Source organism: Cucurbita pepo, chromosome LG05 (assembly GCF_002806865.2).
Source record: "Cucurbita pepo subsp. pepo cultivar mu-cu-16 chromosome LG05, ASM280686v2, whole genome shotgun sequence".
NCBI classification, from domain to species: Eukaryota; Viridiplantae; Streptophyta; class Magnoliopsida; order Cucurbitales; family Cucurbitaceae; genus Cucurbita; species Cucurbita pepo.
The window spans coordinates 7,503,713-7,519,871 of NC_036642.1; the positions used below are offsets into that span (position 1 = coordinate 7,503,713).

The following is a 16,159-nucleotide window of genomic DNA, read 5'->3' on the forward strand; positions in this document are numbered from 1 at the left end:
TTTTTTTTTTTTTTTTTTTTTTTTTTTTTTTTTTTTTTTTGGTATGATCTGATGCTGCATCACTGCCTCTGCTGCAACTTCCCTTTCTCAGTGTCATCAATATCACACACACATCATTTATTCAAACACTACTAATTCTACTTTATCATTTTTTTTTTTAATGTAAAAGAAGCTATTTCAATCATCTTCATTCATTTTTCAGTATGCTATTTAATCCAATTTTAATGTAAATATGTGTTTTTATTTGGGTAGTTTAGAGACGGACGAGAAAAGTTGTCTCGTTGAAATCTTAAAAAGATTTGTCATGATGTGATTATGGGATATTATATGTTAGAGAATCGACCAAGTTAAAGAAAAAATAGTTGACGCTCGAGATGAAAATGGTAATTTTATATGATTAATTACGTTTTTTAAGAATTTGTAAGTAATTAGAATTATATTCATAAAAATAATCCATTTACTATTCATGTCAAGCTAAAATACTTGTTAAACTTTTTATCTTGTACCAAGAATACCTCCCCTTTCAAAATTTTTATTAATATCTTTAAAGTTTAAAAAAAAAATCTAAAAAATACTGTTCATTTTGGATGGAACGGTTAGTACTCTATTTCAAAAATACCCTTCAATTTCAATTTTAAAAAGTATGGTTAATATCTTTTGACTTTCATAATATATGTTCGACTTTCGTAATATATGCAAATAAATATAGGATCATTATATAAAACCCTACCTACTAATGTGTATCTAAAGTATATACACGCAATAACTGTAGCAAGCAAAATATTACTTTATTTCCTTCCACTTTCACGAAATTCAAGATTTGGGTCACATCTTTGTAGAAAAAGTTGCAAAATTTTTTATTTAAAATTCAAATTGATTTTAGCTTCTAATAAATTTTAAGTTTGTTAATTCAAAATCCAAAAACCATTCATTTAAAATTTACAGATTTGTTAATTAAAATGTTCAAAGTTGTAGCCACAAAAACAAATAGAAATTTAAAACATTTAAAAACAAATAATACTAAATACAACAAATTAGAAATTCCAACGATCGGTGTAGAACCAAATAAATTATAGACATTTTCAATAGAAGATGTGGAGATTGAGATTAAAGAAATGATGTTTTGGTTTCCGTAAGATGGAAGAAAGGTGGCAACATGGTAGCCAGCCATGGCACCCATTCATGGCCACACCCATTCATGGCGACACCCATTTGGCAACCATGGCGCACCCATTCATGCCTACACAATACCTACATCATCAATAGTAGTTTACTAACAAAAAGTTAACGGTAGAGACCATAACAATCTTTCTTGTTTTAAATTTAAGAACCAAAATGAATTCTCGCTTTATACGTCATGGGATGGTCAACCTAACCAGAATGTTTATCTCCTCCAAACCCAGACTGTAAATAATCCGTCTGGTTAAGGTGGCTAACATCACCCCATGATTTTACCTTCCATTCCTCCCCATCAGACAAGTGAAATATATTCACAGATGTATTCAGTATCTTGCCTCCAATACCGCGAGGATGAGATCGCTTAAACAGCGCTCGTATAGTACCGCCATGAGTGACCACAACGACTCGCTCGCCTGTGCTTCAACCAGGAAAATATTATTGAAGAAACTCATCAACAAATTGGCCACTGGACCAAAGCCAAGTATTACCTCTATGGTTATTTCCAATTTTTTGCAATGAAGATGTGCAACGCTGGTAAAGTTGGTCAAGACTTTCTCCACCACCCTGCATTTGGAGCAATACTAAAATAAATAATTCCAGTAATTACCTATGAGCCATAATTTTGTAGATGCAATATATTAAACAGACTTTCTATGTGCTTGAAAAAGTACTTTAAATGCAAATAATAATAATACTATCATTCCGAACTGCCCCTTTCTCCGCACTACTGGTCAATATTCACTAGCAATAACATGCGTACTCTACTGCCTAGGATGAACTCCAGAATAGAACTTAGCTACCCCTGCTGCTTTAGAACAGAGTAAAAAGAATTTAGCTCGCATCACAGCATAAACGGCCAACCAAAGTCTAGTACTCAAGCGCTGGATTAATCAAAAAATGCAGTTCACAACTAAGTATTTTTTAAAATTAAGCACATTTTGTGCATATAGATGAATTTGGGGACAAAAAGATGACCGGTAAGTAGAAAACCATTTATGTGCTATTCCCAGTAGATTTTCCACAAGGTTCAATGCTCCAATGATTTTAGGATACCCATTAGATAATTGATATATGAAAAAGGAAAAATATTACCGGAATTGTTTGATCTGTACGGCGAGATTTTAAAGCTGCAGCAGCTTGAGGATTTGTCATGATTGCTTCATGATACACGAGACCTTGAAGATCTCCCAAGTTTCTTTCCCTCAAGTCAGGATCTTTAATAACCTAGATGAGACCTCCAAGTAAATTTCCAACAACAATAATAAAAAATAAGAGTACAATTGTACTTACAATCATACAAGAATATCCATAGCTATTTCACCGATTTCAGGACCTTAAGTGTTTTTCAGATATCACCAACCATTTATTACCAAGTAAGAGGAGCTGTTTACAATTGGGTGAAAAGGGAAAAGAAGAAAAAAGAATAAAGACAGCAAAATGTGTGTTACACTCTCTAAGAGTTACGGAAGCAATAAAGGCAAACAAATTGTGTTCAAGTATCCAAGTATTTATTTGTGCTTATGTGCTTCTTCTGTGCATGCTTATGCGTCTCTGAGATGTGAAAAGTATTACACATACATCCACAAAACCGACTGCCTTCTTTTACTACAATGAACTGCAAGATGAAGCAAAGGTAACTATTTGCAACTTAGTTGTCGACTCCATACAATCACACAAATTAATGATCATGAGAGAACAATAAGCGTGACTATTGTTATGATCAAGGTATATACTCATTTTCCACAGATCTAAAGCTAGATTAAAAAATTGAACCCACCCTCCATAAGAGGTGGTAGCCAATTCTCGCCACACATGGATATCTTTGGTTCCACATTTTGAAATTGGGATTATATGCCCCAAGACGAAACCAACTTTTGTTTGAGGACAGCAACCTTATTGTTCTAATACTACCACACCACAAGAAATCACTAGACAAATAGGGATTTAGGGATCGTTTCGGGGTTGACAAATTGTTGAAATTTTTTCTGAATTTTGTACCAGTCATCATAAAAAGACTGCCTAGTTACAACTAGAGTGGGTGCCCACACTAATTGGTAAAAACCGGTGTCACACACCTTCACAAAGAAGAGTGATAGAAGGAAAGGGCTCTTCAGAGAAATAAATATAAGGCTACATGACTTAATCATTTGAAGAAAACTGCTTCGATTAGACCATTTTATTGCTGCAGGAAGAACCAAATTTTGTTCCCTAACCATTGCTCTCTAACTTCACGTTTCAGCACAAACACTCTCTTTAATTGGTAATTTTGGACCCAAATTGTGATATGGACACTCCCAATTTTTTCTGAAACATTTGGGTCAAGGGGATAAGGTTACGATCTTAAAACAATTACTGTACCCACATTACTTCGTTGAGGTCAAGGGAATCAAAACGCTATCCCAATCCTGCATATCTTTTGAATGCGGAAACATACAAAAATATGCTATTTAACAATTAACAAAAGAGTTACTTAAAAAAAGAACCGATTGAATCATTTTTAACAAACACAATAATAGTCCAATAAAACAAATCACAAACACAAACAAAAGCATATCAATTTCATTTGGACAGGTTTGAATAATTGGTTTTAGTAAAGTTTCTTTACCCTAAATATCAAAGAAAAGTTAACTTGTATCACAATATAATCTAATATAGGGGAAAGAAAAGGCAATAGACTAAAGAACTTCAACAGGAATCAGACTGTCACTTTGGCTGGGTTGGGAGCATTGTAATCATATAAGCAAAACAAAGGAAAAATATTACAAAACAGATGGATTTGCTTAAGTTGTCACTTTTCATGGTGAGATCAAATCCTTAAAATGACTGTGTAAAAAATACATTAATAAACAAGATTAAATATTTCTAAGTATTAGGGTGGAATAGTAATTTATATGATATTAGTCCAGGACTTGTGTTCAGCATTTTGTCCCCAATTAATATTTTTAATTTGATTGTTAGGTTTCATGCTATTTTTTTAACCTACAAGCAAAAGAAAGTATGAAGAATACATAAAAAAAGATTACTCATATTTTGATCTTTAAGCAAGAGTATTTTTTTTAATGCAGTGGTGATTTAACGAATGGCTCGACTGAAAGTCATACCTCTGGAATAGCACATGTAGTTGCAATTATTTGCGCAGTTTCAAGAGCTCTTTTTAAGTCAGAAGAGTATACAGCAGAGATTTTCCTCTCCTTGGCCAGACGGTTAGCAACCTTCGAAATAAAGAATGTAGAGTTCAAAACTTTTTTTTTTTTTTTTTTTTTTTATTTTACACAGTCCTGATGTTACATGTTAAGATTAAGACATGGAACATAAGTTTTAACTCACTGCAACTGCTTGCTGTCGCCCCACTTCATTTAATTCTACATCCAGGTGTCCCTATTTAAAACATAAATTCAGATGGGAACAAAAGAGTTCACCAAAGTTGAAAGGGGATAATGATCAAAAGCACAGTATATATTCAAGATTAAAAAATGGGACAAAAGTCATGTTAGGTTAATTTGATTCTCCATAAAACTTGTAGAGATATAATATAAGACAGGCAGAAGTTCCTTAAAAGAGTATCAACATACTATTTTCTTTCCTTAACTACTATTATGATCATATTAAAATTTTGGATAAATGAAACTCTTAGATCCCTAAAATTTAAGTTAAGATTATTAGGTCCATAAATTTCAAGACCCGACAACTTTTTCATAAAAGAAATATTAAAGGACGCACCCACATTGATGGCCAAACTCTCAAGACATCAGGTTTTCCCTATAGACGGTTCAATTATGTATCATAGGACGGTTCAGCTTGGTTTTCAATTTTTCTTTTTATTTTTGGTGGTTAGGTTTTAGTTCAACACTCAACCGAGCTTAACCGAACCTACTATACCCCAACCAGAGACCAACAAAACGGAAGATGGCCTCTAAAATTAATCAATGGTGTTATACTTTGCATGTAAGCCTTTCCATACAAAAACTTTGATATTGGAGATTATATTCTTCCACAACAGTCAATCAAAATAGAAGAAGATTTTGTGCTTCTAATATTAAACTGCCTCCAAAATGAAAATACAATACTCCTAACTAGCATAACAGACTAACTAGGTAACAATCTAACTTTACATCAGCCACATTTTTTCATCTTTTCCCATCAATTTTCCTTGATGCGTCACCTCTCATTATCTTGATCATGCTAAGTCCCTTCCACTTGCCATACCTTTTTCCTCTTCATATAAATGAACCTGATTAGAGGCCTCATCAGGGCCAGGTCCATCTTTGGGCAAAGTTCCAAAGGTTATTGGAACCATACTTGAGCCTTAATCTCATCTTTAAGCTCATTGGCAAACTTCCCATCTAACACATGTTTCAAAATGTAGGTGCATGGGATGGTAGTGTTTTGCATTGCCTGCAGATTCACAAAAGAAAGGAACTTCTAGCAAATATGCTGCCAGAGTAAAGGATCGTCAACAAGGGCGTTCTAGTGTGTTGTAGATTCTGATCCAAGTCTTGTATCATTTGATGATGCTAGATGAATCGCTAGAAACATCTATCCTCCTATGTTGGTCTAAATTGGTTAATTAACTACATCTTCAAGTTGATCCAACTCCTAAAGGAACCAAAGAGTGGCTACCCCAAGTTTTTCATGTAGATTAATTTATCAAAAGACTCCTAAAAAATCTACACATTTGGGTAAATCTCTTGGACATAAATCTCATGTGCTCCTGGGTCATGCATTATGGGATTCACGTTATGTTGTTTCTTGTGATCCTTTAACCAGAACCTTCCTTTTTCTATGACCCCCTTGAAGCATCGTGCTAATGTTATTCCCTGTTCATTCTTTTCATCTTCTTCATAAGTACTTACAGCATCCTTCTCTTGGAATTTGACAATGCTCTCACTCACCACAAAAATTTCCTCCGTGATTACAAACTAAATTCCCCAAACTTCTCTTTATAATTCTGTTCTTGTTCCCACCTTCTTTGATACTTACATTCCCCATTGATGAACTGCTCCCATGACATCTTGACAGAATGTGGCCACTAGATTTCATCAATCAAGAAAAAGAATACAACAGTGGATGTTCGAGAAACTTCATATCCTCTTATACTGAATTTATCTAAGATATCTCTTCATTCTCAAACTCCCCCCATCCGTCTCCCATTTTGGATATTTATTCTTCTGTCCCCTTTTATAAGTAATATGTAATTGGACCCTATAGATTGCTGCTCTCTGTTGAAAAGAAGCCATTCCAGGCTTTAAAAAAAGAACATCCAATTTTCAGTCCATGGAACCAGAGCAATATTCTAACGCTAACATCAAAACATGCAAGAACAAAAGGAATAAGAGAGGGGAAGTGTCGAAGGAATTATTGGGGAAAGAAATTAGGCTAAATGAAATTTAGCAAAATTGATGAAAACATTCTTCACGAAAGAACCTACAATCGATCATCCTCCTACTTGATCGTGTGATAAATTAATCAAATTCATCCGAACAAAATTTTATAGGTTTGCTAATGATGTAGAACCTGAATTCTTGCTTCGGCATTCCAAGCTGTTTCACCGTGCCTTATCACAACAATTTCAGCAACTGCTGGGTTGACATAGCTGCATATCAACATCAACATGCGATCCAATTCAAGTTCATAATCAAACGTAGAAACCGAGGAAAAGGCAAATTACAAAATACAAAAACAACAAAATAAAAACGAAAAAGAAATAGGAATTAGTGGTGAGAGCAGAAGAGAAAACTGATGATCGAACCTGAAATCCGACTCGGCCATGGAAGAGAGATGGCGTATCTGGGTGATCGAGTCGCGAGGGTAGTGAAAACCAAGACTTCCATGTAAACATTTCGCTTCATTTAATATCCACAAATAGAAAGTTTACGATTAAATTATGAATTTTTTATGCTTCTATTTTTTTATTTTTTTTATCCCTCAAATGATTTTCTTTTCATTATTTCTCTTTTATCTCAAAGGGACTAAAGAAGGTTTGATACGAAAGGATGAACTCGAGCCTACAACAAATAGTAACCTATGACGACACAAAATTTGTTTGGTTTAAGGGTTCATAGATATCCATAAATGACGACAAATAGTAACCTAGGACAACACAAAATTTGTTTGGTTTAAGGATTCGTTAGATATCCATAAATGACGACACAAAATTTATTTGGTTTAAGGGTTCGTTAGATATCCATAAATGACGACACAAGGATGGTTAGATATCTATAAATGACGACAAATAGTAACCGATGCGGACCCAAAATTTGTTTGGTGTAAGGGTTCAATTTTATACCCTTTGATATTAATTTTGAGAATAAAATATCATTTGGTTAGAGGGAGTGTGAGTTGGACTTAGACATCAAACATGATATGTGAGGAACAATGTTTATTGGGTTAGACTTAGAATAAAGTTCTTTAATGATAGTACAATTAAGATTTTATTTTTATTTCATCCAAATTGTAATGATAAATGTAGAGAAAAAAGTGGCAAATAAACCCGAGCTTACTTAGATGATTAGGATAGTCTTTGTAACGTGAATTGNTTCCCACCTTCTTTGATACTTACATTCCCCATTGATGAACTGCTCCCATGACATCTTGACAGAATGTGGCCACTAGATTTCATCAATCAAGAAAAAGAATACAACAGTGGATGTTCGAGAAACTTCATATCCTCTTATACTGAATTTATCTAAGATATCTCTTCATTCTCAAACTCCCCCCATCCGTCTCCCATTTTGGATATTTATTCTTCTGTCCCCTTTTATAAGTAATATGTAATTGGACCCTATAGATTGCTGCTCTCTGTTGAAAAGAAGCCATTCCAGGCTTTAAAAAAAGAACATCCAATTTTCAGTCCATGGAACCAGAGCAATATTCTAACGCTAACATCAAAACATGCAAGAACAAAAGGAATAAGAGAGGGGAAGTGTCGAAGGAATTATTGGGGAAAGAAATTAGGCTAAATGAAATTTAGCAAAATTGATGAAAACATTCTTCACGAAAGAACCTACAATCGATCATCCTCCTACTTGATCGTGTGATAAATTAATCAAATTCATCCGAACAAAATTTTATAGGTTTGCTAATGATGTAGAACCTGAATTCTTGCTTCGGCATTCCAAGCTGTTTCACCGTGCCTTATCACAACAATTTCAGCAACTGCTGGGTTGACATAGCTGCATATCAACATCAACATGCGATCCAATTCAAGTTCATAATCAAACGTAGAAACCGAGGAAAAGGCAAATTACAAAATACAAAAACAACAAAATAAAAACGAAAAAGAAATAGGAATTAGTGGTGAGAGCAGAAGAGAAAACTGATGATCGAACCTGAAATCCGACTCGGCCATGGAAGAGAGATGGCGTATCTGGGTGATCGAGTCGCGAGGGTAGTGAAAACCAAGACTTCCATGTAAACATTTCGCTTCATTTAATATCCACAAATAGAAAGTTTACGATTAAATTATGAATTTTTTATGCTTCTATTTTTTTATTTTTTTTATCCCTCAAATGATTTTCTTTTCATTATTTCTCTTTTATCTCAAAGGGACTAAAGAAGGTTTGATACGAAAGGATGAACTCGAGCCTACAACAAATAGTAACCTATGACGACACAAAATTTGTTTGGTTTAAGGGTTCATAGATATCCATAAATGACGACAAATAGTAACCTAGGACAACACAAAATTTGTTTGGTTTAAGGATTCGTTAGATATCCATAAATGACGACACAAGGATGGTTAGATATCTATAAATGACGACAAATAGTAACCGATGCGGACCCAAAATTTGTTTGGTGTAAGGGTTCAATTTTATACCCTTTGATATTAATTTTGAGAATAAAATATCATTTGGTTAGAGGGAGTGTGAGTTGGACTTAGACATCAAACATGATATGTGAGGAACAATGTTTATTGGGTTAGACTTAGAATAAAGTTCTTTAATGATAGTACAATTAAGATTTTATTTTTATTTCATCCAAATTGTAATGATAAATGTAGAGAAAAAAGTGGCAAATAAACCCGAGCTTACTTAGATGATTAGGATAGTCTTTGTAACGTGAATTGGAGCGAGATAATATTTGAGATGAAAGGTTGAATAAACCTATTATGGTTAAAAAAACGTCATATAAAGAGTGGTCAAATGTTATATCAGAAACATACAATCTTTATGATTTTCCACCGACAATCCGCGTTACACATAATTTTTTTTTATCGTTTCTATGTTCCGTTTGTCTACTTTTTGAAGCAACTCGTGTAGCTCAATTGGTTAGAATATGGTTGTTATCATCAACCAATGGGATCGGACCCGGAACTAATAGTGGGGATTGATGAATTTTAGTAATAATACAAAATAGATTAGAGTTTATCGTTTTAACTGTTTGAATGTTAGTTAGTTTTTCATTTCTATGTTGGGTATGTCTACTCTTGGAAGTGGCTTTTGTAGCTTAGTTAGTTAGAGCACTCATTTAATAAGCCCGAGGTCTTTTGAGTTCAACTCTCAACAAAAGCATTTTCTCTAACATATGAGATCCTATGCCTGAAACTAATAATAGGTATTGTTTATGCTTTTAGGATAAAATAAACCTATAAAATAGATTAGGGCTTATCTTTTTTACCATTTGAATGTTAGTTTGTTTGTCGTTTCTATGCTCGATATGTCTACTTTTTGAAGTGGCTCTTGTAGCTCAGTTGGTTAGAGCACCCATTTAGTAAGTAGGAGGTCTTGAGTTCAACTCATTTTCTGATAAAACTTTTTTAAGGTTTAATAAACCTATAAAATAGATTGGGGTATGCTAATTTGTTTGTCTAGGGGGTATGCTTTTAGGTTAAAATTAACCTATCAAAATAGATTAGGCTCATCTTTTTCACCGTTTGAATGTTAGTTTGTTTGTCGTTTCTATGCTCGGTATGCATACTTTTAGAAGTGGCTCTTGTAGTTCAGTTAGTTAGAGTACCCGTTTAGTAAGCGGGAGGTCTTGAGTTCAACTCTCAATAAGAGCACATTTTATATTCCAACAAATGAGATCGGTAGTTTCAGGTATCTTTTTAACCGTTTGAATGTTAGTTTGTTTGTCATTTCTATGCTTAGAATGTTTGCTCTTTGAAGTGGCTCTTGTAGCTTAGTTGATTAGAGCACCCGTTTAGTAAGCGGGAGGTCTTGAGTTCAACTCTCAACAAGTGCACATTTTATATTCTAACAAATGAGATCGGTAGTTTCAGGTATCAAATAGATTTAACTTTTTAACCGTTTGAATGTTAGTTTGTTTGTCATTTCTATGCTCAGTATGTATTTAACTTTTTAACCGTTTGAATGTTAGTTTGTTTGTCATTTCTATGCTCAGTATGTCTATTATTTGAAGTGGCTTTTGTAGCTCAGTTGGTTAGAGCACCCGTTTAGTCAAATGAGATCGGTAGTTTTAGGTATCAAATAGATTTAACTTTTTATATCTAACAAATGAGATCGGTAGTTTTAGGTATCAAATAGATTTTATATCTAACAAATGAGATCGGTAGTTTTAGGTATCAAATAGATTTAACTTTTTAACCGTTTGAATGTTAGTTTGTTTGTCGTTTCTATGTTTAGAATGTTTGCTCTTTGAAGTGGCTCTTGTAGCTCGGTTGGTTAGAGCACCCGTTTAGTAAGCGGGAGGTCTTGAGTTCAACTCTCAACAAGAGCACATTTTATATCTAACAAATGAGATCGGTAGTTTCAGGTATCAAATAGATTCAACTTTTTTAACCGTCTGAATGTTAGTTTGTTTGTCGTTTCTATGCTCAGTATGTTTACTCTTTGAAGTGGCTCTTGTAGCTCAGTTGGTTAGAGCACCCGTTTAGTAAGCGGGAGGTCTTGAGTTCAACTCTCAACAAGAGCACATTTTATATCTAACAAATGAGATCGGTAGTTTCAGGTATCAAATAGATTCAACTTTTTAACCGTTTGAATGTTAGTTTGTTTGTCATTTCTATGCTCAGCACCCGTTTAATAACAGAATATTGAATGAGCGAACAAGAAACATGAGAATTTATTCAGCACCGGTTTAATAACAGAATATTGAATGAGCGAACAAGAAACATGAGAATTTATTCAGCACCGGTTTAATAACAGAATATTGAATGAGCGAACAAGAAACATGAGAATTTATTCAGCACCGGTTTAATAACAGAATATTGAATGAGCGAACAAGAAACATGAGAATTTATTCAGCACCCGTTTAATAACAGAATATTGAATGAGCGAACAAGAAACATGAGAATTTATTCAGCACCGGTTTAATAACAGAATATTGAATGAGCGAACAAGAAACATGAGAATTTATTCAGCACCGGTTTAATAACAGAATATTGAATGAGCGAACAAGAAACATGAGAATTTATTTTGGACTACCAAAGACATTCTGGGCTGATGCCGTGAATACAGCAGCTTATTTTATCAATAGAGGGTCGTCAGTACCCTTAGAGTTCAAATTTCCAGAAGAACTATGGACAAGAAAAGAACTCAAGTACTCTCACTTGAGAGCTTTTGGTTGTATTGTGTACGTTCACGTCAATCTAGAGAAAAGAGACAAGTTTGATGCTAAGGTTGTGAAGTGCTACTTCATAGGCTATGACTCTGACATGTTTGGGTACAAGTTTTGAGATGACAAGAATAGGAAAATCTTAAGACATTGTGACATAACATTTGATGAAAAAGTCTTTTACAAGAACGAAGAGAAGATAAACTCTTATACGAAGCAAGTGGGAGTTGAGCTTGAGTTGTGGAAAGATTCACCTAGTGATGTAGTAGATACTCAAGAAACTCTTGAGATTGTTGCTGAGGAACTAGAGATGGAGCAAGTGACATCGGAGTCAGTGTTGAGAAGATCATCGAGAACTATCAGAGTACCAGATATGTATGTACCTTTACTATACTATTTGTTGTTGACTCTAATGAAGGGGAACCAAAGTTCTTTGATGAGGCCCTACAATTGGAAGATGCAACCAAGTGGGAGCAAGTCATGGATTATGAGATGTTTAGGCTTCAGAAATGCGTTACTCTTTCATCTATGAGGCTGAGTACGTGGCAATAGATGAAGCTGGAAAGAAGATGATATGAATGACAGACTATTTAGAAGAATTAGGCAAGAAGCAGCGCAAGAAGATTCTTCATGTAGATAGTCAGAGTGCCATGCAGTTGGTGAAGAACCCGGTCTATCATTCAAAGATAAAACACAGAAGGCGATACCATTTCACTCGTTGGTTAGTGGAAGATGATGATGTGTTTGGAGAAGATAGATAGTGCAAAGATTCCAACAAACTTGTTGATGTTGGAATATTGAGGTTGTGCAAAGCCCCAATTGGTATGGTGTAGTGAAGATTGAGAATGAAATTCTTGGTTGACTGGATTACGGTGGAAGATTGTTGGGATATGGAGTCTAATGCCTATTTATAGTAAAAGAAATGGTAGAGATATATATGGTAGATATTTGATTTGATAGAGATATATTTGGTGTACTATATTCCGTAAAGTCATATCCCCCTACCCGATAGTTATATGTTGTTATATGTTGTAAGTCGTTGTTGTTGCACTTTTCCTTGCATCTCATATAACACCAATTTCAATCTCTCAAATCTTCCTTTCAAAACTCTCTTTCGAAATCTTTCTAACCCCATTTTCTAAAACTTTCTTCTTGAACCGGGGCCAGAAGTTCGAGCATACGTCGCTTGGCCTAGACAACGCAAGAACGAATTGGCTTAACTCACTTCTTGCTGGGAAGTGAGTACCGCACAATCACAAGTTCACTTCCATCAAAAGTGCGATTGTGACAAGTGAGCTACCATGTGGCACATGCGTGTGTCACAGCGTGGGCGAGTGTGCCGAGACGAGTTTCTCAGGCGACTTCCTTTGAATTGGAGTTTTCAATAACAGTACTGGGTGACACGGGTGTGCCAGTATTGCGCCCTAGCCCACATGTTGGAGGTTGCTACATACACCCGCTATCTGGCACGGTATCCGTAAATGACACGACATGGACACGGGAGGGCCAATGCCTCGATAGAACCCAGATGGATGGATATTCGAGAAGTCCCGATGAGATAAGCGACACGCGTGTCCGTTCTCAATGACATGACCGAGCGAGTTGTGATTGCCAACGACACCCCGAGACTCGGGATGGCGTCAAGACATATGGGCTATGTCGATGGGGATCAAGATGATAAGATGAGATGCGACGTTGCATTGAGAGACCTTGGCCTCGAGTAGAGGCAAGGTCAAGTCGAATGACTTGGCCTAGTGTAGAGGCAAGTCGATTGTGTCGCAGATGATTGAACATGCACGCGCAGGTGGCGTGTGTGGTCGAGCAAGCTTGGATTCTGCACAAGCGATGTTCAATTGGCGAAGACATGGTTAAATCTATTAAAGCTATATTTAGTAAACAGAAACCATATATATATACCGCATTAGGCCGTGTTTTCAAAATGTACTTTCTTCCTTCTATAAATTCTCTCTTGATGTACATATGTGAAGTCATCAATAAAACTTTTAGCCAATATTCTTTCTTGAATTTTCTTTCTCATATGGAAAAGAATGTACTAGTAAATAAATAAAATATTCAAACGAAAATGCAGTAAAGAATTATGTTGTTCTTGTGCAGTACTTCTCTAAACACAATTCGCATATGCGCACGTGGACCCCCAAGCGAGATGAATACGTATCTCCTAGACTTGGGCTTCGACTAGTGTACACTCACATTGTCGTTATAATACAAAGGGAAAGGAGCGCACATAGTATCATGGTGTACATAATATCGTATCATAACATCATAATGTATGCATCTGTATTAATCATAGTGGAGAAGTATCTTGATGCACCTGACCATACAATAATATGCATGAGATCCCCATAGTTTAAAATCATGGCATGTATGAGTGATGCAAGTTATATTTTCATTCATTTAAACATAATATAATCTTTTTGTGTCATCTCATCTCATAATGTATGGTATAACATGATATATTCTTACATAACATATTATCATTGGCATAACATTCTATATCTGATAATTATAACATAACATAAAATATCAAAGTTCCATAGCACAAGATACTCACAACACAACAATAACATAATAAAACAAATTTAAACAATCACAAAGTACGGCATGTGAAGGGTCACAAGACACTCGTTGTTAATACTTCAAGAAATTCATCCAACCAAACTAGTAGTGAAGTCATTTACTTGGTTGGCCCATGCTGGAGTCACTAAATATTCCTAGATGTCTGATTCAACCTATGTGGACCCACATCATCAAATTAGAATATTGACGAGCTTAACTTATTTAAAGGTATAAAAAGAATTTAATTTCCACTCAAAATAATTTCAATTGGCAAACGAGGGTCATATAGACTTCAAATGCCTCTAATAACGTCAAAAATAGCCCCTAGAGGGTCGAAATATAGGAAAGGAGTCCAAATAACCCGAGTCGATTGAGTCATTTACGAGTCATCACAATGCACCAAGTCGAGTCAAAACCGAAGCCAAGTAAAAATCAAATGGGCATGGGTCACAAGTGGTTAATGGTCTAGGTAGACGAGTCATTTACGGGGCAAGTGTGCGCATGGTCAGGGTTGGCTTTGAGGCGCGGATCCTTGGGTCACTTGCTCATCGAAATGGGGCAAAAGCATCACTCTAACTCATAACTATTAGTTAGTTAGAGCACCCGTTTCGTAAGCGAGAGGTCGACAAGAGTATTTTCATTAACCAATGAGATGTTAGAGTAATGGAGATTGTGATGCATTTTTTATGGTTGGGTAAAAATATCAAATAGATTTTGGGTAACTTTTTAACCATTTGAATGTTAGTTCATTTGCCGTTTCTATGTTCAATATGTCTTCTCTTTGATGTGGCTTTTGTAGCGTAGTTGGTTAGAGCACCCGTTTAGTAAGTGGGAGGTTTTTGTTGAGTTCAATATCTCAACAAGAGATATTATTATTAATTAACCAATGAGAGAAAAATTTTGAGTAAAAACCTTGAGTAAAATAACCAATGAGAGAAAAACTGTGAGTAAAAACCTTGAGTAAAAATATTAAGTATATATTGAGAGCAAAACCTTGAGTAAAAACCTTGAGTTTGAGTAAAAATATTAAGTATATATGGGTAACTATATTAGTTTGAATGTTAGTTCATTTACCGTTTCTATATTCGATATGTTTATTCTTTGATGTGGCTCTTGTAGCTCAGTTGGTTAGAGCACCCGTTTAGTAAGCGGGAGGTCTTGAGTTCAACTCTCAACAAGAGCAATATTATTGTCAACCAATGAAATCATATATACTTGGGTGTCTATTTTACGTTTGAATGTTAGTTCGTTTGCCGGTTCTATGTTCGATATGTTAGCTTTTAATTGGCTCTTGTAGCTCAGTTGGTTAGAGCACCCGTTTAGTAAGCGGGAGGTCTTGAGTTCAACTCTCAACAAGAGCAATATTTAATCGTTGCACTAGAGCTATGTGTTGCTCTAGTCGACGATCTACGCATTAATATTACGTTTGAATGTTAGTTCGTTTGCCGGTTCTATGTTCGATATGTTAGCTTTTAATTGGCTCTTGTAGCTCAGTTGGTTAGAGCACCCGTTTAGTAAGCGGGAGGTCTTGAGTTCAACTCTCAACAAGAGCAATATTTAATCGTTGCACTGGAGCTATGTGTTGCTCTAGTCGACGATCTACGCATTAATATTACGTTTGAATGTTAGTTCGTTTGCCGGTTCTATGTTCGATATGTTAGCTTTTAATTGGCTCTTGTAGCTCAGTTGGTTAGAGCACCCGTTTAGTAAGCGGGAGGTCTTGAGTTCAACTCTCAACAAGAGCAATATTTAATCGTTGCACTAGAGCTATGTGTTGCTCTAGTCGACGATCTACGCATTAATATCAAAGGGCTATTAATTTACAAGATTAACACTCTACCACTCAGCTATAAGGGCTATTAATATTAAAGCTCAACTCTCAACAACC

The 16,159-nt window shown here is 35.3% G+C and overlaps 1 protein-coding gene and 8 non-coding genes across 9 annotated transcripts; 8 read left to right on the plus strand and 1 right to left on the minus strand.

Annotated features, from left to right (window-relative positions):
• Positions 1-1,056: 1,056 nt before the first annotated feature.
• On the minus strand, positions 1,057-7,039 carry LOC111795716 (phosphoglycerate mutase-like protein 4). Its single transcript, XM_023678279.1, has 7 exons — positions 6,929-7,039; positions 6,694-6,772; positions 4,507-4,557; positions 4,281-4,391; positions 2,272-2,403; positions 1,668-1,743; positions 1,057-1,592 (listed from the first exon to the last, which is right to left on the minus strand). The coding sequence occupies exons 1-7, from the start codon at positions 6,946-6,948 to the stop codon at positions 1,372-1,374; spliced, it is 690 nt and encodes a 229-aa protein (XP_023534047.1). The 5' UTR covers positions 6,949-7,039; the 3' UTR covers positions 1,057-1,371.
• A 3,067-nt stretch (positions 7,040-10,106) lies between these two features.
• On the plus strand, positions 10,107-10,180 carry TRNAT-AGU. Its single transcript has one exon. It is a non-coding gene; the product is annotated as a tRNA-Thr (tRNA).
• Positions 10,181-10,288: 108 nt separating this feature from the next.
• Positions 10,289-10,362, plus strand: TRNAT-AGU. Its single transcript has one exon. It is a non-coding gene; the product is annotated as a tRNA-Thr (tRNA).
• A 421-nt stretch (positions 10,363-10,783) lies between these two features.
• Positions 10,784-10,857, plus strand: TRNAT-AGU. Its single transcript has one exon. It is a non-coding gene; the product is annotated as a tRNA-Thr (tRNA).
• A 121-nt stretch (positions 10,858-10,978) lies between these two features.
• TRNAT-AGU lies at positions 10,979-11,052 on the plus strand. The gene has a single exon. It is a non-coding gene; the product is annotated as a tRNA-Thr (tRNA).
• A 4,328-nt stretch (positions 11,053-15,380) lies between these two features.
• On the plus strand, positions 15,381-15,454 carry TRNAT-AGU. The gene has a single exon. It is a non-coding gene; the product is annotated as a tRNA-Thr (tRNA).
• Positions 15,455-15,558: 104 nt separating this feature from the next.
• Positions 15,559-15,632, plus strand: TRNAT-AGU. Its single transcript has one exon. It is a non-coding gene; the product is annotated as a tRNA-Thr (tRNA).
• Positions 15,633-15,750: 118 nt separating this feature from the next.
• Positions 15,751-15,824, plus strand: TRNAT-AGU. Its single transcript has one exon. It is a non-coding gene; the product is annotated as a tRNA-Thr (tRNA).
• A 118-nt stretch (positions 15,825-15,942) lies between these two features.
• TRNAT-AGU lies at positions 15,943-16,016 on the plus strand. The gene has a single exon. It is a non-coding gene; the product is annotated as a tRNA-Thr (tRNA).
• The last annotated feature ends 143 nt before the right edge of the window (positions 16,017-16,159 follow it).

Coding starts and splice junctions, on each gene's coding strand:
- LOC111795716 (XM_023678279.1), bottom strand. CDS start 6,948: ATGGCCGAGTCGGATTTCAG. Junction 1,744..2,271: donor GTACAGATCAAACAATTCCG/GTAATATTTTTC, acceptor CTCCAAATGCAG/GGTGGTGGAGAAAGTCTTGA. Junction 1,593..1,667: donor AATTGGAAATAACCATAGAG/GTAATACTTGGC, acceptor GTTGAAGCACAG/GCGAGCGAGTCGTTGTGGTC.